Here is a 25586-nt window from a genome sequence, read left to right as displayed (position 1 = left end):
GGGTTGCCCCAAAGAAGAGGGAGTCAAACTATTCTCCAAAGAACCTGAGGGTAGGACAAGAAGCAATGGGTGGAAACTAATCAACGAGAGAAGCAACTTAGAACTGAGGAGAAATTTCCTGACAGTGAGAACAATTAATCAGTGGAACAGAAGTTGCCTCCAGAAGTTGTGAATGCCCCAACAAAGGAAGTCTTTAAGAAGATGTTGGATAGCCATTTGTATAGAACAGTATAGGGTTTCCTCCCTAGGCAGGGGGTTGGACTAGAAGACCTCTAAGGTCCCTTCCAACTCTGCTATTGTATTGTATTGTATTGTATTGTATTGAAGCTTCTTCAGCTCTGATAGTCAGAGTTGAAAAAGAGCTGAAGAAGCTTCTCAGATGAGAAGCAAAACGTCTTCAAACGAAAAAAAAACAGGAAAGCCCAGTTGCCTCCTGAAAAAAAAAAACACCTTTGGGGACAACTGCCTTGTTTAACAATGAAAATTCTGCCCTCGACGGTAGTAAGTTGAGAACTACCTATAACAATGATGGCTAACCTTTTCCAGACTGAGTGGCCAATGCGTGCGTGAATGCGCATGCCCAACCCTCAAAATGTGCGTGTGCCCCTGCACATGCAGCCTGCCCCCAGTACATGGGTGTGCACCCCCTGTACATGCCACGCCCCCTCACATGTGCACACAGGCCCCCCTCAGGCCCCTCGTCCCCCACGCATGCGCACGCAGGGCCCCCCTGCATGTGTGCATCCCCCCACAGGTGTCCTGCCCCGTGCATGCGTCGGCGCCCCCTCACGTGCCCCCTCCACCCGTGCATGCATGGCAGAGACCTAAAGACCAGTTGGTCAGCGGGAGGCACGTGTGCATGCGCAGCAGAGCTGAACTGGGGCGACAGCTCGCGTGCCATCAGGGAAGGCGCTGCGTGCCACCTCTGGCATGCATGCCATAGGTTCTCCATCATGGACCTATCGCCACGTTTTGGGGATTTAAAGATGAAAGCCACACACCCCTTTAAATGTTTTCCTCTTGTTTATTCTCTGCAGGCCTTTTCCGATTTAAGCAGCATGGTCCGGTCCATCGTTTTAACCTCGGGAACGCTTTCTCCCATGGATTCCTTTTCATCCGAGCTCGGGGTGAACTTTTCCATTCAGCTTGAAGCGAACCACGTCATTAGAAATTCTCAGGTACAAAATTCGGAAATGGTTGGAAGAAATTACTGAGCAAAAAATAGAACTCACACCAGAAGCATTCTTATTAGGAACTACTAGATCAAAAAACGGATAAACAATCTCAATAAATAATCATACACATACTCACTGCAGCCAGGATTGCTTTCGCACAAAACTGGGGAAAGAACCAATACACCCTCAGATGAAAATATAATCAGGAAAATACTCGAATGTGCAGAAATGGACAAAATGACAATAGAACTAAAAGAAAGAGAAGAATCGGACTTCTATAAAGTATGGAATAGAATTTATAAGTGGCTAGAAATCAGAAGCCAAAACAGAAAATAGGGAATATAAATATATGGCGATACAAATAATGAATATTATTCTAAGTGTTAATACTACGTTTGCTACATTATAGGACAAGGTTAAAGCAATAGGAAGGCAATGCAGAAGGGAGAATTGTAAAAGCTAAGAAAGAAATCCGATATAGAAAGCTGTAAAATTACTGTATATTATTATGTATGTTCTGTGTTTCGTTTTGTTTTTTTCTTGTTGGGTCTTTTTTTACTGTTTTTAAATATTAAAACATTCAATAAAAATTATTACATTAAAAAAAAAGAAGAAATTCTCAGGTAAGGTCAGGGTCTCTTCGCACTTCTACCATCAGGCAGAAGACTTCGAAGGATAGCCAGCCAAACAAATAGGTTTAAAAATAATTTCTATCCTTGACAGTGGTGAAATCTAAAAAAAAGTTGTCACTGGTTCTGCGGGCGTGGCTTGGTGGTGGGGGTGTCATGTGACTGGGTGGGCATGGCCAACTTTTTTTCACTTTTTAAACCATTTTTTTTTCTGCCGGTTCGGGTGAATAGGCAGGAAAAAAATGCTTTAAAAAGTGAAAAAAAAGAGCTTCCGACGGTCGTGGGGCTCACAGCTGATCCGTGCAATCATCAGAAGCTTCCCCCCCCCCCCCCCGCGCTTTTTAAAGCATTTTTTTTCCCGCCTGTTTGCCCGAACTGGTTTAAAATGCTTTAAAAAGTGGAGGGAAAGCTTCCGGCAATCTCACGGCTCACTGCTGAGCTGTACGATCCTCTGGAGTTTTTTTTTAAAAAAAAAAACTACTGGTTCGCAGAACCAATGACAATCAAACCGGGTCGACCCAGGAGGATTTCACCCCTGATTCTTGGGCTGTCAGACTCTTAAACACAACCACTCCACACACATGCGGAAACGTATGACTGGTTTTTCTTTTTCTTTCTTTTTCCCAATTACTTGCATGGGGATTATTCTTTACGCTATTTATGTTTTTTGTCATGGATTGCATTGCACCAGTGAGGCTAAAACCGATTTTGTTGGTTTAAGGACAGGGACGGTAGGCACGCTGGTGCGCTTATGCACGCCCCTTAAAGACCTTCATAGAAATGGGGTGAGGACAACAGTAGACACTCTAAGGTTAAAGTTTGTGGGGGTTTGGGGAAGAAACCACAGAGTCAGGTAGAGCATTCCAGGCGTTTGACCACTCTGTTGCTGAAGTCGTATTTTTTGCAATCGAGTTTGGAGCAGTTAACCATAAGTTTGTATCTATTGTGAGCTTGTGTGTTGTTGCGGTTGAAGCTGAAGTATTCATTGACAGGTAGGACATTGTAGCGGATAATTTTACGTACTACGCTTAGGTTGGATCGAAGGTGGCGAAGTTCTAAATTGTTTTAGCCCAAAATTTCAAGCCTGGTGGCATAAGGGGTTTTGTTGCGAGCAGAGGACTCTTGTCGTGAAATATCTCTGGACTCATCGGGTTGCATTTATGCCTGATATGCAGTATGGGCTCCATGCATGATGTACATGATGTACAATGACAATAAAGGCTATACTACTACCGTCAGCAGCCGATTCCTTCTGATGTTAAGAACGCAAGGAATACTTGGATGTTAAGATTTTATTTTTTTCAAAGTACAACTTACAACAGGTCGTTTAGCGACTGCTCAAAATTATATGGACCTCCCCCCGCCCCCAGGCTGCTTATGATCGGGATTTAAAGTTCTGGTGGCCTGCTCTCCCCTTTCCCCACTCCCTCAGTGTGGTTCATGTGATCACATTTTAAGGTACTGAGCAATCAGCTTGCATTTACAGCTGTTTGCAATGTCCTGCGTTTTTGTCAGTAATTGGCTTTTCCTCCTGATTTCCAGCAAAAAAAAAAAGCCCATTGCAGATAAGGACCATGGTGTTTGCTTAATGGCTGTTGCAAAAAAAAAATGTTTGTAAAAATTAGCAACGTCACATGGTGACCCACTTCATGACCACCATGACTTTGCAATCATAATTCTGGGCGCAATTAACGGTTGTAAGTCGAGCACTAAGGGCATAAATAGTCCTCGACCTACGACCACAATTGAGCCCCAAAATTTTGTTGCTAAGTGAGACATTTTCTAAGTGACTTTTGTCCCACTTTACGACCTTTTTTGCCACCGTTGTTAAGGGAATCACTGCAGTTGTTAAGTTAGCTAAATGTTAAGCGAATCTGACTCCCTCATTGACTTGGCTTGTCTGAAGGTTGCAAAAGGGGATCGCATAATTCCGGGACACGGCAGCCGTCATAAATATGAGTCAGTTGCCAAGTGTCTGAAGTTTGGCCACGTGGCCGTGGAGATAATGGAATGGTCATAAGTGTGGAAAAATAGACCGTTATTTCAGTGCTGTAGTAATTTCGAACAGCCACTAATGAACTGTTGTAAGTCAAGGACTCTTTTCATCATCATCCTCTTTTAACGACCCCATAATCCCTTGTGGGGTGGAGTCTGGGCAACTGAATGGAGCCTGAGTGTTTACTGGCCGGATGCCCTACCTGTTGCCAATGAGAAGTTTTGTTCAGCAGATATATTCTCAGCTCCCCCTCTAGGCTACTGCACCACTCGTAAGTCAAGGGCTATCTGTACTTTATTGGATGAGGTGCATCATCTCCTTTTAAATCCTGTTTTGTTTGTGTTAGAATGTTCATGACTGGGAGAGACATGGGAGCAAGGTCAGCCAATGAATAGGCATAGCAACTAAGTCAGCCAATGGGAGCTGAAACAGCTTAGTCGGTGCAAAGAATTGAAACAGAAGCTTAAGACTCTGTCTGCTCTAAACTCTGAAACGAGGCCAACTATTCTCTCCTGCTTGTGTTCTGCTTGTAACTTCTACCACGTTGAAAGAATCTACTATTGGTATTGTACATTTATTCATCTGTATTATATATATATATATATATATATATATATATATATATATATATATATATATATATATATATATATATATATATATATATATACGTGTGTGTGTGTGTGTGTGTGTGTGTTTTATTTGTGCTGATAAATAAATAAAGGGAGACTAGATCTATTTCAAGCTATTTAGCTCACATCAGCTAGCCACACCCTTACTGGGATTCGAACCTGGGCTATATGGCATACTTGGCACACCAGGCAGAGATCTTAGCCATTAGGCCACAGGCTCTTATCCGTTATCAGCCGAGGCCAGGGTGAAAGGTATCTATTAGATTTTTACAACCCCTGGTAAGCCCCAATTATGGGAGGAAGCTAACTGCTTCCATCATCTGTCAATCGGCTCGTCACAAGAGTCCATCACGACAGAAACCCAATATTTTTATTGTTGCCTTTGTTATATTTGTGGTTTTTTTTTATATTTGTGCTGATAAATAAATAAAGGGAGACTAGTATAGATCTATTTCAAGCTATTTAGCTCTCATCAGCTAGCCACATCCTTACTGGGATTCGAACCTGGGCTATATGGCATACTAGGCACACCAGGCAGAGATCTTAGCCATTAGGCCACAGGCTCTTATCCGTTATCAGCTGATAACGGATATATATATATATATATATATATATATATATATATATATATATATATATATATATATATATATATATATATATATATATATATATATATATATATATATATATATATATATATATATATATATATATATGTAGGTCTCTAGTTGTTCGGGTTTTCTCCCGCGTAGAATTGGAGAAAACCCGAACAACTAGAGACCTACATACTAACACCCGTGAAAACCTCAGAATATATATATATATATATATCCAGCTGAATCAGTTATCTGTGCGTGCTTTCTGGATTTGATTTTTTCTGCAACAAACTCCAACAGTTTGCTATGTGGCTCATCCTGAAAATTTTATTCCTGAATAAGCTTACTTACCAATGCCCAATTCCATATCCCAACAGGTCTGGATTGGCACCATTGGAGCAGGCCCGAAACGCCGGCAGTTACGGGCAACTTTCCAACATACAGAAACGTTTGAGTTTCAAGATGAAGTCGGCGAGCTCCTGCTGTCGGTCTGTCAGACGGTGCGACGTGGGGTTTTGTGCTTTTTGCCCTCTTACAAGGTAAAGCCCACCACTCTTTTCTATAGAGGAGTGTGTGTGTGTGTGTGTGTGTTTGTATGTTTTACTCTTCTGCTTATGTCAAAGTCGTCGCACCTCTCGGAGCCAATTAACGATGAGTACCGAGGTACCCTTGTACAAAGATGATTAGGGGACTGGAAGCTGAAACATAGAACAGTTGCTGGAATTGGGAATGTCTAGTTTAATGAAAAGAAGGACCAGGGGTTACATGATAGCAGTGTTCCGATATCTCAGGGGCTGCCCCAAAGAAGAGGGAGTCAAGCTATTCTTCAAAGCACCTGAAGGCAGAGCAAGAAGCAACGGGTGGAAACTAATCAAGGAGAGAAGCAACTTAAAACTAAGGAGAAATTTCCTGAAGGCTCCGGAGGACTAAAAACGACCCTACGGACAAACTGGAAGTGACTTCTGGTTTGCTCGTAGGGTCGTTTTTTTGCCCTCCAGAGCCTTCAGGGAAGCCGCCTGAAGGCTGCGGAGGGCTAAAACCGGCCCTACAAGCAAACCAGAAGTCCGTTCCCAAACTTCTGGTTTGCCCATAGGGTCATTTTTTTTTTATTTTTTTTATTTTTTTGCGGTCTGGAGGCTTCAGGGAAGCTCCTGAAGCCTCCGGGGGGGGGGGGGGGGCAGGGAAGGCTGTTTTTGCCCTCCCCGGGCTCCTATAAAGCCTCTGGATCCTGGGGAGGGCGAAAAAAGCATGCCAAAAATGGGGGGGAGCGCTGGTGATGCGTGCTGGAGTCATGTACATTGCATTATGTGTGTGGCATGCCTGTGTACGACCCCCCTGTGCTCTCCCCCCTCCCCCCTGCTTTTGACACGCGAGCCAAAAAAGGTTCGCCATCACTGGTATAGGGTTTCCTGCCTGAGCAGGGGGTTCGACTAGAAGACCTCCAAGGTCTCTTCCAACTCTTCTCCTCTCCCCACTCCACTCCCCTATTCCCTTAATCTATAGCACTAGCACTTAGACTTATATACCGCTTCACAGTGCTTTCCAGCCCTCTCCAAGCGGTTTTACAGAGTCAGCCTATTGCTCCTATCTGGGTCCTCATTTTACTGACCTTGGAAGGATGGAAGGCCGAATCAACCTTGAGCCCGTCAGGATCGAACTGCTGGCAGTCGGCAGCAGAAGTAGCCTGGTTTAGGTTTAGGTTTATTGGTTTTGTATGCCGCCCACTCCCGAAGGACTCCGGGCGGCTCACAATAAACAGGGGAGGGAATAAATAAGACAATACAAACAATTTTAAAATCCACAACAGTCACAATTAAGACGGGGCTGGGTGCTTTAACAGCCCCCAGCCTACCGGAACAGCCAGGACTTAGTAGCTTTACGGAAGGCCGGGAGGGTAGTAAGGGTCCGGATCTCCACGGGGAGCTCGTTCCAGAGGGCCGGAGCAGCAGAGAAGGCTCTCCCCCGGGGGGTCGCCAGCCAGCATTGGCTGGCAGATGGAACCCGGAGAAGGCCAAGCCTGTGCGATCGAATTGGTCTTTGGGAGGTAATTGGCAGGAGGCGGTCTTTCAGGTACCCAGATCCGATGCCATGTAGGGCTTTATAAGTAACAACTAGCACCTTGAAACGAGTCCGGAGACCAATGGGCAGCCTGCAATACTGCATCCTAACCATTGTGCCACCATGGCTCCTATCCTATCCTACCCTACTCTATTCATTACGTAAAGGTCTCTTTGTCTATGCCTAAACGGATATATACATCAACTTCCTTTCTTTTTCCCAAAAGAGACGGGGAAAGGGTTGCTCCCAATCAGCCATTTTATCCCCTATCCTACTACCCCTTCAAAAGAGTGGCCTCCTGTAACATCCATTGGCATCCAAAGAGCGATTCAGTCTCCCGATTTAAGCCAGCCCATCGATGCGAGCTTTAATGGTGACCATTTTTAAAAATATGATCACTGATCCCTTGCGCGCCTTACCGACGGGCACAGTGGCATAAATTAACCCGAGCAATAAAAACATTTTACTCCCAATTTGGTAGCTGCCCGGAGAAGCACACATACCCCGTAAAGGAGAATATTATAAAGTGAAAAGATTACTCAGAAAAACCCCGAGGTGCTTTTAAACAAGATTAAGATAAGGGGTCATTAAGATGCCTGTCGCCGAGCCGTCTGCTCTTCAAATACATCTTGGCTGGTGCCTGCATCTCGGCATGATTCATTCAATATGTCTCCTATCCCAAGTCAAGAGCAGAGGGGAAAAAGTCTTAATCGTTTTCTATCTCAGGGACGCTGCGATGGGAACATTGCATGGTACCGATAGACTCCCAACACCGAGATTATTATTATTATTCATTCTTTATTGTTGGGGAAATGTCGACCGTTCTTAGTGACGTCTCTTCCCCTTGAACGTTGATTTGGACAAGGGCCAGAGCGCTAAGTATACAACCGTACGCATTTCTGTAAAAAAATTAATGACGTGCCAGGGAGATGGTGAATGGCCATTGTTCATCCCGGCTGCGTCAATTGGGGCCACGGGAAAGCAGGGCCCACAAAACCCTCAGAATTTAACCCCCTCGGTTGTTTTAAATTCAATCTGGAATTGGAGAAAGGTGAGCTTACAAAGTGCTCTTGGGCCATTGGTGCACGTGAGGGTAGGACAAGAAGCAATGGGTGGAAACTAATCAAGGAGAGAAACAATTTCGAACTAAGGAGGAATTTCCTTATAGTGAAAATAATTTTTATTATTGAATAATTTTTATTCAGGACTAATTTAGGAAAAAACAAAAAGAAGGACTTGGGGAGACGCGATAGCAGTCTTCCAATATTTGAGGAGTTGCCCCAAAAAAGAGGGGGTTCAGTCTATTCTCCAAAGCACCAGAAGGCAGGGCAAGAAGCAATGGATGGAAACTAATCAAGGAGATAAGCAACTTAGAACTAAGGAGAAATTTCCTGACAGTGAGAACAATTAACCCGTGAAACAGAAGTTGCCTCCAGAAGTTGTGAACGCCCCAACACTGGAAGTCTTTAAGAAGATATTGGATAACCATTTTTCTGAAGTGGTGTAGGGTTTCCTGCCTAGGCAGGGGGTTGGACTAGAAGACCTCCAAGGTCCCTTCCAACTCTTGTTATTCTATTCTTTTTTTTAGGTTTTTATGCCCCTTCTTGTTTGGGGGGAAAAATCCCCCCTAAATTTCCTTACTGATTCTAGTTTATGTTGGAAGAACATATTCACGCCCCTAAGGGTATCCGAAACAACTCGGGAAATGGTCGAATATTTCTCCTATTAGGTATCTTGAGCAGGAATGTTTCAGGTGCAGGGAAGAAAGGAGAGTGATCTGAATTGACTTCAATAAATTTCTTCCTCCCCCCTAAAAAATAAAAAGGGAAGGCAGCCCATTGAGTTCCCCAGCTTTTAAAAGCATGAGGGTTTGAGGGCTGGCTGTTAAAACCAGCCGATGGCAACATCACAAGCTTGAAACAAAGGCCAAAAAAAGCATTTCCCAGAGTGCTGGGCTTGTAACGGGACCATTAATGAGGGCAGAAAGGCTTGAATGCAGTTTGCACGTTCTCGGGTTTCAAAAAGAGAGTTTGAGGTCGTGCGTTATTAATGCGCCCGAACATCTGGAACTGTGTAAAAGCCACAGACGTTGAGCAAGTGCAGTGCTTTCCCCAGCTAGGTCTGACGCTGACCCATTTCCTCCCTTCTTTTTTAAAAATTGGAAACAATAAAATGACAATATCCAGATAGGGGTGTGGGTTTTGGTTTTTTTTTTTTGCCGTGTGCACATGTGTGGGAGAGCGCCGAAGACTGCGTGGGCTAGGAAGAAAACGGACGGCGTGTCCGGCGAGGGAGTTTGGAATTTCACTTGAGTTGTCCTTAAGTTTGAACCCGTTACCCAGCGGTGGTGGGTTGCTCTCACTGTCACTACTGGTACGCTAATCCCGCGCTCGCACATTTTGTGCACAATCCACCAGCCCTCAGACAACCACCTGATTGTTGGGGTTCGCACAGGCACTGCACGCTGTGTGTGCAGGCGCACTTTGCCATTTGCCATAAGAACAGGTATAGAGCGCGGGTGGGCCAAAAGAGCCACCATACCGGTGCGCTCTCAGCTGCTCCAGGCCACAACCGGTTCGCCCGTACCAGGCCGTACCTGCAGCAACCCACCTCTGGTACCCAGGTATGCAGATAATCCTTGGCTTACAACCGTTCGTTTAGCGACCCTTCGAAGTGACAACAACCCACAACACTTACAAAAGTAACATATGGCCGTTTTCACACACTTAACGACTGTTGCAGTATCCCCACGGTGATCAAAATTCAGACACGTGGGAACCGGCATGTAGAGGTAGTCCTCGACTTACAACAATTCATTTAGTGACCGTTTGAAGTGACGACGGTACTGAAAAAAGTGACCTGGGGCTCGTTTTTGTAATTAACGACCGTTGCAGGAAACACCCCCCCCCCCCAGTTTTATGTGACCAAAATTCTGAAGTTTGGCAAGTCACTCGTATTTATGACGGGGTCACGTGACTCCCCCTTTGCAACCTTCTGAGAAGCAAAGTGGATAGGGAAGCCGGATTCACTTAACGCCTGTGTTACCAACTTAGTGCCGTGATTCATTTAACTACCGTGGCAAGAAAGGTTGTAAAGTGGGTTAAAATATACTTCGCAACGGACTTGCTCAGCAAATGGAAATTTTGGGTTCTGTTGTGATCGTACAACCTGTATTTTCTTATTCCAAATTTGATGCACTCATGACGTCTAATTAATTATATTTATAAAGCTGCGCTTCTGGGCAATTCACAACAAAGTACAATGTTTCCACGAAATTAAGACAGAGCCTTATTTTCTTTTGACCCCCGAAATAAATGCTTGGCCTTATTTTGGGGGAGGTCTTATTTTTGAGGTACAGGAGGCGGCGAGCGTGATCACCTCCTGGCTGCTGCTGTGTTGCACATCTCTGGGCCTGCCGTTCTTCTTATGGCGGCCATTAGCATCCCCTCTCCCTTCCCCCCCCCTCCAGCCTCACCTCATCTTTTTGGAGTATAAGATGCACCCTTTCCCCCCAAAAAAGAGGGTGAAAATTTGGGTGCGACTTATACACCGAATGTAGCCCAACCCACCCCCACCAGAGGCCAAAAACACAAAGCATGGAGGCAGCGATGGTATGTGGCAATCCCTGCAGCCTGGAACAGCGGGTTGAGGGTATTCCGGCAGTCCGATCCACCCGCCAATCAGCTGTGCTGAATCAGGCTGCAATAAGTGCTGAAGCTGACCTGGCTGATCAGAGTTTGCAGCAGCCATCGCGTTGAGAAAGCACAGTAACTCATTCAGCAGGATTCAAAATAATCATAATAGTATACAATACATTACCAAAATCAGGTTTTCCAAAGTAGCAGTAAATACAAGCAAAACACAAGCGGTTTCACTTTCAGTTCTCGGCTAAGCCAGGCTCCTTCTGGTCTCCTCCTTGCTCACCCAGCAAATTTCAGAGTCCAACTAGCCCTCATTGGCTGACCTTGTTACCATGTGTCAGCTGAATACCATGGATGCTGGTAGGCAGAGGCAGAATTTTTCTTCTTATTATTTTCCTCCCCAAAAACTAAGGTGCGTCTTATACTCCAAATACGGTAAATATTTTCGGGGACGGCTTATTTTCGGGGGAGGGCTTATTCAGCTTATTATCCAGGGAGGTCTTATTTTCGGGAAAACAGGGTAGCAATATCGAAAACAATTAACAATCAGGCCCTTAGTCGATAACTGAAAGGCAAGGAGAAAACATCTAATCTTACAGACAATGAAGCCACGTCATCAGCTCAACATTGCCCCGTGACTCCCACGCCTGTTGATCCAATGAAGTTTTGAGAGACTTATGGAAAGTTGACGGGGATCATGGAACCAACCTCGGAATAACAGTTACAAGGGACCTTGGAGATTCATATGAAGTAGGTTTGCAGGAATTTAGTGTGGCCAATCTAGAGAAAAAAAGGACAAGGGGGTGAAATGATAGCAGTATTCCAGTATTTGACAGGCTGCCACAAAGAGGAAAGGGTCAACTCATTCTCCAAAGCACCAGAAGGCTTTAGATAAGAAGCAATGGAGGGAAACTAATCAAGAAGAGAAGCAAGCTGGAATTAAGGAGAAACTTCCTGAAGTGAGAATAGCAATAGCAGTAGACTCATATACCGCTTCAAAGTGCTTTTAACAGCCCCCTCTAAGCGGTTTACAAAGTCAGCCTCTTGCCCACAACAATCTGGGTCCTCACCCTAACCCATCTCGGAAGGATGGAAGGCTGAGTCAACTTGAGAACAATCAACCAGTAGAACAGAAGTTGCCTCCAGAAGTTGTGGGTGCTCCATCACTGGAGGTTTTTAAGAAGAGACTGGACAGCCACTTGTCTGAAATGGTCTAGGGCAGTGATGGGGAACCTTTTTCGCCACGGTGCCAAAAGCATGCATGCGCGTGCACTAATTATAATTTAATTGTAATTTAATAAATTTATATGCTGCCCTATCGAGTGCGCTCACATGCCTTTTGCCATAATTTAATGCCCCCCGCACGGGCCATGCCACCCGTACGTGTGACAAGCCCCTGCATGCAAAAAAACAGCCCAACGCATAAAACGGAAGTCAGTTCCAGAACTTCCGATTTGTGCGTTGGGCAGTTTTTTGTCCTCCGGAGGCTTCCCATCCTCCGAAGAGCGTAAAATGGCCAAAAACCAAGGCTGAAAATCAGCTGGCTTGCCCTCAGAAATGGCACACGTGCCATAGTTTTGCCATCACGGGTCTAGGGGGTTGGACTAGAAGTCCTCCAAGATCTCTTCCAACTATTATTTTATGTTCTAAGCTAGCAGCTAGGAGACATGATGAATCCAGATAAACCGCCAAGTGGCCTCAAGGACTCTTTAAAAGGATGCAATTGACCAGCTGTCTGCAAGGAATATAAATCCTTCCATTCCCTACTGTTGTGGCCCAGCAGGAGCCGTTGGAGCTGCCGATGGACTCTGATAGCGAGGGACCCTATGAGTCGGCTCTGGAAGATGTGGAGGACCCTGGGCAGGGTTCAGGCTCCGAGCAGGGACCAGAGAGGCTGGTTGGCCACCAGGAGGCACCTGAGGCATGGAGCAGTGGGGAAGATCAAAGGGAGTTTGTCCCTGACGCCAGGCAAAGAAGGGCAGAGAAACGGAGGCAGCAGTTACCGAGACAGACTCATAAGAGATAATCAAGCCCAGGTGGTTGTGGCTTGGCTCCTCCCAAGAGAGTATATAAGAAGAGACTTTGGGAGGAGACCTTTTGCAGGACACAACCGTTCATACCAAGCTGGAGAAGCTCTTGTGTGTATTGTATCTCTTATCTGTGGGAGTCTGGGTTGCTGCCAACGTCTTGCCTGTGAGTAATTGCTGTGAATAAAGTGTGGCTAACAGTAAGCCTGTGTCGGCGTTAATCACCGGACAGAGGGGGGGTCAGAACACCCTACCATCCAGTCAGAGTTGAAGAAGCTTCTTGTTTGAGAAGTGAAATGTCTTCAAAACAAAAAACAAGAAAGTCCCATTGCCTCCAGAAAAAGCACCTTTGGGACAACTGTGGCTTGGATGACTGAGAATCTCGACAGACTTTTAGCTATGCAATTCGGGATGAACAGCCTTTGAATGGTTGTGGGAGTAGGATTGGATTTCCAGAGGAAAGAATTGCAGGCTACAGGAACCATTAGCACCACTTAGGTGACCCTTAGGACACGGGTAAACCTCCAAGTGGCCTCAACAACGCTCTAAAACAGGGGTTCCCAACTGGGGTTGTTCGGAGCCCCTGGGGGTGTTCAGACGATAGTTCAGGGGATGCGAAAATGTGTGTTTAGAAGTTTCAAAATTATAGTGTATATGCATAATTACATGTGTATAATTATTTACTTTTGTAAGGGGTGCGAAAATATACCAGTAGCGTTCTAGGGGTACGGAGTATAGAAAAGATTGGGAATCCCTGCTCTAAGTGGATGCAAATGACCAGCTGTCTGCAAGGAGTTTCAATCCTTCCATTTCCCACCATCCAGTCAGAGCTGAAGAAACTTCTTGGATGAGAAGCAAAACATCTTCAAAGAAAAACCAGACAGTCCAGTTGTCTCTTGAAAAAAAAGCACCTTTGGGACAAGAAGCCGAAATACAGATTATTTGGGTCCAGAAAATTAAACATCTGTAACAAAAAGAGAATTTTAGAGCGAAGGCTGTTAGACTTGCACAATTATTTTCGGCAATATCTACGATTTTATAGGTTATTGTTTTGTTTTGTTTTATTTTTAAGTAGATTTTTATCCTGCTTTTATTATTTTATAAGTAGCTCAAGGTAGCGAACATACACAATGCTCCTTCCTTCTCCTATTTTCCTTAGACCAAAAATCCTGTGAGGTGGGTTGGACTGGCCTAAAGTCACCCAGCCAGCTTTCATGACTAAGGTGGGACTAGAACTCAGAGTCTCTTTATGATTGGCCCAAGGGCACCCGGCTAAGATGGGACTAGAATTCCTGGTCTCGTGATAATTGGCTAAAAGTCACCCAGCCAGCTTTCATAACTAAGGTGGGACTAGAACTCAGAGTGTCTTTATGATTGGCCCAAGGGCACTCGGCTAACATGGGACTAGAATTCCCGGTCTCGTGTTGATTGGCTAAAAGTCACCCAGCCAGCTTTCATGACTAAGGTGGGACTAGAACTCAGGGGCTCCTGGTGATTGGCTCAGGGATACCCGGCCGGTTTTCAAGCTAAGAGAGGACTAGAATCCCCTGTCTCATGATGATTCACTTCAAGTCACCCAATTGGCTTTCATGCCTAAGGCAGGACTAGAACTCACCATCTCCTGATGATTGGCCCAAAGTCATCCAGCTGGGTGTCATGCCTAAGGCAGGACTACAATTCACCTGCTCCTGATGATTGGCTCAAAGTCGCCCATCTGGTTTCATGCCTAAGACAGGACTAGAACTCACCATCTCCTGGTGTTTGGTCCAAAGTCACCTAGCCGGCTTTCACGCCTAAGTGGGACTTGAACTCATTGTCTCCTGGTGATTGGCCAAAGTCCTCCAGCTGGGTGTCATGCCTAAGGCAGGACTAGAACTCCTTGTTTCCAGCCTAGTGCCTTAACTACCAGACCACTGTAACCACTAGTTTATTTTTAGTTATTTTTTCATCCAATTTATATATTTTTTTCATCCTGTTTATTATATATCTCTTGCCTCAAGCCTTAAAACCTCCAATTCCCTGCTCCATACACACACACACACACACACACACACACAGACGGAAGGAGCAGAGAGATCAATTCATGTCCTCATCGTGAATGGCTTTCATGCATATCTTCTTGTCAAGAAAAGCAGCAAGACAATGTCTTTTGGGGAATATTGGGGTTGGAATGGGAGAACATTGGAAGCAAATTGTTCAGAAAGAAAGGGAGGGAGGAAGGAAAAAAAGGAAAGCTGGCAAGGAGAAGGAAGGAAAGAAGTAAGGTGGTGAAATAAGGAGAGGGAGGGAGAGAAAAAGAAAAACAAAAAATAACAAGACAAGGAGAAGGGAAGAGGGAAAGAAAGAAAGGAATCAAGGTAAGGAGAGGGAAGAAGGAAGGAAGGAAAGAGATGGAAAGGAAGAAGACGAGAGAAAGAGGAAGGAAGAAAAGATGGAAAGGAAGAAAGAAGGAAAGGAAGGAAGAAAAAGGAAGAAAGAAGGAGAGGAAGGAAGGAAGGGGAAAGAAAAAAGGAAGGAAAGAAAGAATCACAAATATCTGGCTTCAGGACATTTTAGAGGAGCTAAAGAGAAGAACAGTGGGAGACCTTCCCATCTAATATTTAAAAAGTAATTATTAAGAGACTTTTACTGAAACATTGCCATTTTTACATTGAATTTTGGCCAGTGGTATCAAGAGGCTTAGGAACATGTCTGGAAACAATAGATTATCTGTGTTTGTGGAATTTGTAAGGCCGCCCAACTCACATTTATTGCTTTGGACAGAAGCACATCAGTTGTTTTTTTTTTAAAAAAAAACACATTTGAACAAAAAGAACATTAAACCTGGACAGCAGTCGACAGTCGTACAGATACACACATTTCCTCTGCTGATCCATTCTTTCTCAGAATGGAATTGAAACGGTATGTCCTCTTCAACCATCTCATTTTAAATTTAAAAATATCCGCCAGCTGCTGACCGTAGTCCCTTCCCAGGATAAAAAGATAGAAAGAACAGCAGCAAGCAGCAATTATAGCAATTAGACTTATATACCGCTTCATAGGGCTTTCAGCCCTCTCTAAGCGGTTTACAGAGTCAGCATATCGCCCCCACAATCTGGGTCCTCATTTTACCCACCTTGAAAGGATGGAAGGCTGAGTCAACCCTGAGCCGGTGAGATTTGAACTGCTGAACTAGCAGTCAGCTGAAGTGGCCTGCAGTACTGCACTCTACCCACTGCGCCACCTTGGCTCTTGGCTCTTCTCCTCAACTAGCGTATTTTTCGGAGTAAAAGCCGCTCTGGAGTATAAGACGCACCTTAGTTTTGGGGGAGGAAAATAATAATAAGAAAAATTTCTGCCTCTGCCTACCAGCATCCATGGTATTCAGCTGACACACGGTAACAAGGTCAGCCAATGAATAGGCATAGCAACTAAGTCAGCCAATGAGGGCTAGTTGGATTCTGAAATTTGCTGTGTGAGCAACAAGGAGACAGAGACAGGAAGGAGCCTGGCTTAACTGAGAACTAAAAGTAGCAATAGCAATAGCAGTTAGACTTATATACCGCTTCATAGGGCTTTCAGCCCTCTCTAAGCGGTTTACAGAATTGGCATATTGCCCCCACAATCTGTGTCCTCATTTTACCCACCTCGGAAGGATGGAAGGCTGAGTCAACCCTGAGCCGGTGAGATTTGAACCGCCGAGCTGCAGAACTAGCAGTCAGCTGAAGTGGCTCTAGTACTGCACCCTAACCACTGCACCACCTCGGCTCTAAAGTGAAACTGCCTGTGTTTTGCTTGTATTTACTGCTACTTTGGAAAACCTGCTTTTGGTAATGTATATGATGATGATTATTTTGAATCCTGCTGAATGAGTTACTCTGCTTTCTGAATGTGATGGCTGCTGCAAACTCTGAATAGGCAGGTCAGCTTCAGCACTTATTGCAGCCTGATTCAACATGAACAGCTGATTGGCAGGTGGATCAACTGTCGGAATACCCCCAATCAGCTGTTCCAGGCTGCAGGGATTGTCATAGACCATCGCCGCCTCCCTTTTTTGGCCTCTGGTGGGGTGGGTGGGGCTACATTCGGTGTATAAGACGCACCCTCTTTTGGGGGCAAAAAGGTGCATCTTATACTTTGAAAAATAATAATATAATTCCAGCTGTAAAAACTAATACAGGTAGTCCTTGACTTTGTCAGAGTATATTCATGAACTGGAATAGGGCTTAGTAACAAGGTCGGCCAATGAATCGACATGGTAACAGGTCAGCCAATGGGGACTGTTTGGAAACTGAAAACATATTTGCTGGAGATAGCTGGGCCTGTCTTAGTTTAACTTTTGTACTAAAGCTGAAAACTACTGTATTTTTCAGAGTATAAGATGCACCTTTTACCCTCAAAAAAGGCTGAAAATCTGGGTGCATCTTATATACTGAATACAGCATTTTTTGCCTTCCGAAACCCCGCCCTCGTCACCAAAATGGCTGTGCATACCCTCTAGGAAGCTTTCAGACAGCTCCTGGGGGCTGGGGAGGGCAGAAATGAGCGAAAAATGGCCCATTTTTTGCTCAATTTTACCTCCCCTCCAGTTCCCAGGAGCACTCTATAAGCTTCCTAAAGGCTATCCATGCCTTTTTTTTTTTTTGACAAAAAGCGGGCCCATTTTTGTGAAAAACGGGCTGTTTTTTGCTCGTTTTTGCCCCCACCCCACCCCGCAGGAGCATTCTACAAGCCTCCTAAAGGGTATTCATGCCATTTGGGGGTGGGGGGAAAGGCGCCCGTTTTTGCAAAAAAAAAAAACGGGCCGTTTTTGGGAGGTTTGCAGAGTGCAAAAACTTTTTGTTTAGTTTGCCTCTTCAAAACCTTGGTGCCTCTTATACTCTGGTGCATCTTATACTCCGAAAAATACGGTAGTCTGCTGAAACTAGTCGAGAGAAGCAACCTCGAACTAAGGAGAAATTTCCTGACAGTGTGGACAATTAATCAGTGGAACAACTTGCCTCCAGAAGCTATGAATGCTCCAGCACTGGAGGTCTTCAAGAGAGTCATTTGTCAGAGATGATATCTCCTGCCTGAGCAGGGATTTGGACTAGAAGACCTCTGGGGTCACTTCCAGCTCTGTCATTCTGTCAATAAGCGTTATGGCAATGGTGGGTAGATGTTCCAGAGACCAAATTTACTGCGTCTTTAGCCAAAGATGTGTCCAGCAGACAAGGGTCTCTAGATTCTTGAGTGACCGCTAGCACTTGGCTTTTTACACGCGGAAGGATATTTTCCAGCCGTGACTTCACATAGCATCAATCAGCAGGCCTGGTGACAGTCGATGACAGGTGATTGGACACGACTTCTCAAAAACATTACATGCTGAACTGGCAGATGGGACTTTGTCCCCACCCAATTTTCCACCCGGGACAGAAGCTTTGTTTAATAATTAACCGCGCCGTTCATTTAAGTATCTCATACGCATAGCTAACGGGAAAATAAGTGAAGAAGAATTCACAGTCGCCCCGCTTCCTTTCGTTTTGAGGGAAAGGGGTTCAAAAGAACTTGCTTGAAGATGTAGTCTAATTTCCTCTTCAATTATTACATCTGACGGACAGATTTGCCACACAATTTAAGCAAAGAAAAGCAAACATTTCTGCTTCTTTTGTTGTTGCTGTTGTTGTTCTTGGTTTACTTTTTCTTCTCTTCTGGAGCACTTCCTAGCAATCCCAAAATTTGAAAATGAAGGAGAGGGGGAAATAAAAAGCTATTGGAAACGCATCAAAGAGGGAAGCAACCTGGAATTAAGGAGAAACTTCCTAACAGTGAGGGCAATTAACCAGTGGGACAGCTTGCCACCAGAAATGCTCCATCACTGGAGGTTTTTAAGAAGAGACGAGACAGTAACTTGTCTGAAATGGTATAGGATCTCCTGCGTGACCAGAGGGCTGGACTAGAAGACCTCCAAGGTCTCTTCCAGCTGCTATTCTATTCCATTCCATTCTTCCTGGCTACTGGCCCAAGGTAACCCAGCTGGCTTTCATACATAAGGCCGAACTAGAACTCCCCATCGCCTGGTGACCGGCCCAAGGACATCTTGCTGGCTTTCATGCATAACGCAGGGCTGGAACTGACGGTCTTAACCACTAGGCCAGTGATGGCTAATCTTTTTCCCATTGTGTGCCAAAAGCGGGGGAGACGGGGGGATCGTGTGCATGTGCCCTCCACCCATGCATGCCCTCCCCACTTTTGGCGCGCGATGGCATGGGGGACACGTTTTTTGCCCTCCCCAGGCTCCAGAGGCTTTCTAGGCCATTTTCGGCCTCCCCACCCCCGCAGGCCCTTGGGAGGCCAGAAATAGCCCGTTTCCCGACTTCCCAGTTGCCCATTCCTGAACTTCCGATTTGTGCGGAAATTCAGGGAAGCCTCCAGAGGGCAAAAAACAGCCGAAAATGAACCCCGAAATCAGCTGGCCAGAGTGCGCATGCGCGCTGGAGCCGAGATGGCAATGCCTTGTGTGCCCTAAGAAATGGCTCCATGTGCCACCTGTGGCACACGTGCCATAGTTTGCCATCATGGCACTAGGCCAAACTCTCTCTTATATGTGCACCACATAAAACAAGTGGGAGCATGTTGCTAAATTCTAATAAGCTCTATACATGCAATGGATTGGATGCGTAAATCCCACCAATTTCAATATATTTATAAATCTTATAGACTTACCTACAGCTATCAATCTATCCATGCTATTATAATTAAACCTGGATCCAACCCACACTTACCAGATACGCATCTCAGGAAAAGGCATCCCCTTAAGTCCATTTCCTGACTGGCAAGACTAAATTAATAGCTTCGGATAGATGATCTTGAGGTCTTAGTGCCGTGATGGGAAACTTATGGCATGCATGCCAATGGTGGCACGTGGAGCCCTCTCTGTGGGCACCTAAGCTGTTGCCCAGCTCAGTCATGCAAGCGATTGTGCTTCCCGTCGGCCAGCACATGATTTTCAGGTGGGCTATGCATGCAGGATGTCAGCTCCGGCCAGTTCAGAGGCCTGGAGCTGCCTTTCAGGGGAGAAGACTGGGCCAGCTCCCAAGACTTGCTGTCCCATCTACACAAACTGAAGAAATTCATGCTAACGATCCATGATTAATTGCCGGGTGGTTTCACTCTGGGTCACAAGGTGATGGGTGTGTGCACCTTATCTTAATGACCAGTGTAGCTATAAAAGGTGGTGGGAAGCACAGGGTGGCAGTTCTGACAAACTGTCACGGTTCCGAAGGGTTAATGAAACCAGCCAAACACAGAAACGGTTTGTAAATGCAGTTTGTCTTCTTCCTTCGGCACAAACTGACCAACAAAGCACTAAAGGTGTTGGGAAGCACAGGGTGGCAGGTTGACAATTTATTCATTGCCTTAGTGCTTTGTTGGTCAGTTCGTGGCGAAGGGAAAATACAAACTGCATTTACAAACCGTTTCTGTGTTTGGCTGGTTTCATTAACCCTTCGGAACCTGACACCGGAGACTGTGTATGTGTGGGGGTGTGCGCGTGCATGCACCAAGGCTGTGGGTGAGTGCAGGGTGTCCCAGGAGGCTTCAGGGTGGCCTGCTATACCCAAAACTGGTCACAGGTGTGTGTGGCACACACAAACCTGTTGTGGCCCAGCAGGAGCCGATGGACTCCGATAGCGAGGGACCCTATGAGTCGGCTCTGGAAGATGTGGGCAGGGTTCAGACTCCGAGCAGAGACCAGAGAGGCTGGTTTGCCACCAGGAGGAGCCTGAGGCATGGAGCAGTGGTGAAGAGCAAAGGGAGTTTGTCCCTGACGCCAGGAAACGAAGGGCGGAGAAACAGAGGCAGCAATTACGGAGACAGACTCATAGGAGATAATCAGGCCCAGGTGGTTGTGGTTTGGCTCCTCCCAAGAGAGTATATAAGAAGAGACTTTGGGAGGAGACCTTTTGCAGGACACAACCATTTATACTAAGCTGGAGAAGCTCTTGTGTGTATCTCTTATCTGTGGGAGTCTGGGTTGCTGCCAATGTCTTGTCTGTGAGTAATTACTGTGAATAAAGCGTGGCTAACAGTAAGCTTGTGTCGGTGTTACTCACCGGACGGAGGAGGGTCAGAACACACACCCATAGCCTATTTTTGGCCCAAAATGGGGCACTGGGAGGGAGGGGGTGTCGCACGCAGGTGGTGGTGGTGGTGGTGGGAAACACATGGAGTCCTGTGCATGCATGCGCAGGAGGGCGGGGCACATTGCATTATGGGTGTGGGCACACGCGATTTCGGCCTCCGAGGAGAGAAAGATTAGCCTTCACTGTCTTAGTGCCAGGACTCCAAAAAAGACAGCTTGCTCCATTTTTTTTTCAATCATGACTTCCATGCAACACGGCTTGAGGTGCCACAATTAATTTTTCACTGGAAGGAATAAATCGTCTGTGTGAGCCAATATGCTGTTTATTCACAAGAAAAGGAAGAAAAACAAGGAATCTTTGATTTTTATCGTGAGCAAATGTACTTCTTGGCAGCGTGGTGGTTTTTTTTTCCTTCCCCCATATTGCTCCATCGACATGTAAAGGGCATATTACAACATAGAGTAGGGAGAGGAATTCGCACGGTCCCATTTTTTTTCCGCTTGCCACCTGGCATCCGTTAAAGATTTCCCATCCATTTCTTGGATAGCCTAGAAAGGCAGGGGGACATAGTGCCACGAACCATGAAACTGGTTTTGTACATCCAAAACAGCTAATTTTCAAACGTTTCCAGAGCCTGGATCACCCCAAGTGCCTTAGTTGAGTTCTTGGCTTACTCAGTTTTGGATGTAGACCCAGGCAAAGTTGAGGGGAAGAAATCTATTCAAGATCCAACCTGGGTCAGTCACCGGGACCAGAGATGTTGTCTCCTAAGCTTTCGGACTTTGGATGGGATCCATCCATCCTCTATCAGAATGTGTGTTTTTTTGGCTATTCTATGCTTTATATTTATGTGATGCCTTCCTATTGGCTGATCGGTGTGTTGATGGCCAGGGAGTGGCTGTTGTTTCCTTGTGCTGTCAAGCCCTTGGCTCCTAAGTACTCGATAAGTACCTCCTCAGATGCCCCTCTCTACTAGCACTGATGATGTTACCTAGTTTGGTAATGAAACATCTGCAAGAAAACCACCAAGCTCGGAAAGCCTCAAGGACCCCATATTACTACTGCTGCTGCTGCTACTCCGACGCTATGGAACAATCTCCCCGTGGAGATCCGCACCCTCACCACCGTCCAGGCCTTCCGCACAGCCCTCAAGATCTGGCTATCCCGTCAGGCCTGGGGATAAGACTTTACTCTCGCCCCTCCCGAATGTTGAATGAATGTTGTGTTTTTACCGCTAATTATTTTTACTCACATTTTCTTTTTGTGTTTTGTCCTGCACTCCCCTCCCCTATTATTGTAAGCCGCCCTGAGTCCCCTCAGGGAAAAGGGCGGCCTATAAATGTTTAATAAAACTAAAAAAAACAAAAACCTAAAAACTACTTTTTCTTCTCCTTCTTCTCTTCTCCTCCTCCTCTTCCACCTCCTCCTCCTCTCCACAAACCCCACTCCCTTCTAGCACTGATGATGTTATTTAGTTTGGTAATGAAACATCTGCAAGAAAACCACCAAGCTCAGAGGGCATCAAGGACCTCATGCTTCTTCTTCTTCTTCTTCTTCTTCTTCTTCTTCTTCTTCTTCTTCTTCTTCTTCTTCTTCTTCTTCTTCTTCTCATGCTTCTTCTTCTTCTCCTCCTCCTCCTCCTCCTCCTCCTTCCTCCTCCTCCTCCTCCTCCTCTCCACAAACCCCATTCCCTTTTTTAATCTATGTTTCTGTGTTTTTAACTTTCTATTTTTTAAATGTATTGTAAGCCGCCCGGAGTCCTTCGGGATTGGGCGGCCTATCAATTCATTAAACATCAACAACATCAACACCTTTTCCCTTCTACCACTGATGATGTTACCTAGTTTGGTAATGAAACGACTGCAAGAAAACCACCAAGCTCAGAGGGCATCAAGGACCCCATGCTATTGCTGCTACTACTACTACTTTTTCTTCTTCTTCTCTTCTCCTCTTCCTCTCTCCATAAACCCCACTCCCTTCTAGCACTGGTGATGTTACCTAGTTTGGTAATGAAACGTCTGCAAGAAAACCACCAAGCTCAGAGAGCATCAAAGGACCCCACACACAATTCAATCCGGAAGCTGCAAAAATTCTCTTCTATTAAAAAGCAACAACAACAACCCAGATCTCCTATACTTTTTTTCCCCTTTTTCGAACATCACATGCCCCATTTGCGTTCTATAATTAAACCTGCTCCAGGAGCAGGGCGATAAACCGTGTTTGCAAGCGACATGATGATCATCATCGTGCCCACACCGACACCCTCCATATTGAATAATTCATCGTCGGCTTCTGAAGATAAGAGTATGCATCACTCCACTTGGAAGGAACGCGAGGGATTTCACGGGAAGGGTTGTTCCTTTAGGGACTGCGATGAAGTGCCAGTTGCCAGCAGAAGACCAAGACACGAAACTGTGTTTCCTGCACCATGAATCAACGCAGCGACCTGCGGGAGGTCTCGGGGTACCAACACGGCATGAATTTTTCAAGCCAGCTTCTAAATAATGGAAAATGTGAACAGCGGCATCGGTAATGAAAAATGAAATGTGTTGCACACCAAAGACTCCATAGCTAATACGCTGAACCTGCCGACGCTGGCGTGAAAAAGGTGGTTTTCTTCTTCTCCGAATGGAATGGCATCCACCTCAGGCAGAGCCGACGTACCCCACGCTAGGAACTGTTCCAGACATTTCAGAGTTACCCCAAAGGTGCTTTTTTCAAGAGGCAACTTGGTTTTTTTCCTTGAAGACGTTTCGCTTCTCCTCCAAGAAGCTTCTTCTGCTCTGACTGGAAGGAAAGGATTTATACTCCTTGCAGACAAAGCTGGTCATTTGCACCCTTTTAGAGAGTGGTTGAGACCACTTGGAGGTTTGTCTGCGTCCTCAGGGTCACCTGAGTGGTGCCAATGGGTTTGTGGAACCTTCTTGGAACGGCTAAAAGGACTACCATATTTTTTGGAATATAAGACGCACCTGAGTATAAGATGCACCATGATTTTGAAGAGGTAAATTTTAAAAGGGTTTTGCACTTTGGAGGCCTCCCAAACCCTCTGCATGCCTCGTTTTTTTTTTTTTTTTTTTTAAAGGGCGGGGGCATGCATAGCTTGGGGAAACTTGTAATCCTAGTGGATAACCATTTAAATATGAACCAGCCATGTGCAGCAGCTGCCAAAAAAGCCAACACAGTTCTAGGCTGCATCAACAGAGGGATAGAATCAAGATCACGTGAAGGGTTAATACCACTTTATAATGCCTTGGTAAGGCCACACTTGGAATACGGCATCCAGTTTTGATCACCACGATGTAGAAAAGATGGGGAGACTCTGGAAAGAATACAGAGAAGAGCAACCAAGATGATTAGGGGACTGGAGGCTGAAACATATGAAGAACGGTTGCAGGAACTGGGTATATCTAGTTTAATGAAAAGAAGGACTAGGGGAGACATGATAGCAATCTTCCAATATCTCAGGGGCTGCCACAAAGAAGAGGGAGTCAAACTATTTTCCAAGGCACCTGAAGGCAGGACAAGAAGCAATGGGTGGAAACTAATCAAGGAGAGAAGCAACTTAGAACTGAGGAGGAATTTCCTGACAGTGAGAACAGTTAATCAGTGGAACAGAAGTTGCCTCCAGAAGTTGTGAATGCCCCAACACTGGAAGTCTTTAAGAAGATGTTGGATAGCCATTTGTCTGAAACGATATAGGGTTTCCTGCCTAGGCAGGGGGTTGGACTAGAAGACCTCCAACCCCCTTCCAGCTCTGCTGTTCTATTGTATTGTAGAGTGCTGTTGGAGGGAGGTGGGGAAACAAGCAAAAAACAGTAATTCCAGTTTTGGCTCCTTTGATTGATACCTTGTCTTCATTCATGAATGCTTTAACCTTGCTGATGAAGCTCAAAAGTTGGACTCTGGGCATCAAGCATCCTAAGATTGTACTCACTCGAGAGAGGCTATCAGTTTCTTAGTGCAAGCTGTCCTCACTTTATGACCATAATTGAGTCAGAAAAAATTAGGAGCGGAATTTCCCTTGCGAACCAAAGAGGCTTTTCATAAGTCACCATGTTGATTTTATTACCCTTTTTGTTCTTGCAGATGTTAAGTGAATTGCTGCAGTTGTTAAGTGAATCATGAAGTCATTAAGGGAATCTGACACCCCCCCCCCATGCTTGTTGGAAGCCAGCTGGGAAGGTCGCAAAAAGGCAATCACGTGACCCCCAGGATACTGCAACCATTGTAAATATGAGCCAGTGCCAAGCATTTGAATTTTGTTCATGCAGCCATGGGGATGACGCAACATTCCTAAAATGGGAAAAATGGTCCCTGATCACCTTTTTCATTGTAACTTCAAACGGTCACTAAACGAATGTGTCAGGCCTGTAGTTATGTTCCTTTTAGGATCTTTGGCCTGCCACACTTTTTATTATTTCAATATGCTGTTTCATTAGTGTAATAGTTGGAATGGGGGAATAGAAAGGAGTAGAACGGTGGAATGTGTTGTTGTCATTCTTTTCTAGAAGGCCAAGGTCATCTTTTGTCTCCACACCTCTACACCTGACCGGAACCAGCTGGGTGGAGATGCCAGCGTGGCCAAAGAAGATTGGACCATGTGATGGATTTATGGGTGTGGGGATAAGTCATGAATTTTCAACTGGGTGGAATCCCAGGAAGTGTTCAGAATTGGGATTTCCACAGATGGTTGCCAACATGTCTGTTTTATTAAATTGGAACTT

At 45.4% G+C, this 25586-nt stretch overlaps 1 protein-coding gene across 1 annotated transcript in view; it reads left to right on the top strand.

Moving 5' to 3' along the window:
* The window catches only part of BRIP1 (BRCA1 interacting DNA helicase 1), a 123866-nt gene that overhangs the window by 50363 nt on the left and 47917 nt on the right, over positions 1–25586 (top strand). The window contains exons 12-13 of the mRNA XM_087717098.1: positions 1038–1178; positions 5409–5570. Coding sequence (XP_087573224.1) covers positions 1038–1178; positions 5409–5570 — 303 coding nt within the window. The remainder of the gene's footprint in view (positions 1–1037; positions 1179–5408; positions 5571–25586) is intronic.

This window comes from Thamnophis sirtalis, unplaced genomic scaffold (genome assembly GCF_051295495.1).
Source record: "Thamnophis sirtalis isolate CommonGarterSnake01/CBP01778 unplaced genomic scaffold, rThaSir2_p1.2 scaffold_6, whole genome shotgun sequence".
NCBI lineage: Eukaryota > Metazoa > Chordata > Lepidosauria > Squamata > Natricidae > Thamnophis > Thamnophis sirtalis.
Note: the sequence above shows the minus strand (reverse complement) of the source record. Positions and strands in the feature narration are given on the sequence as shown.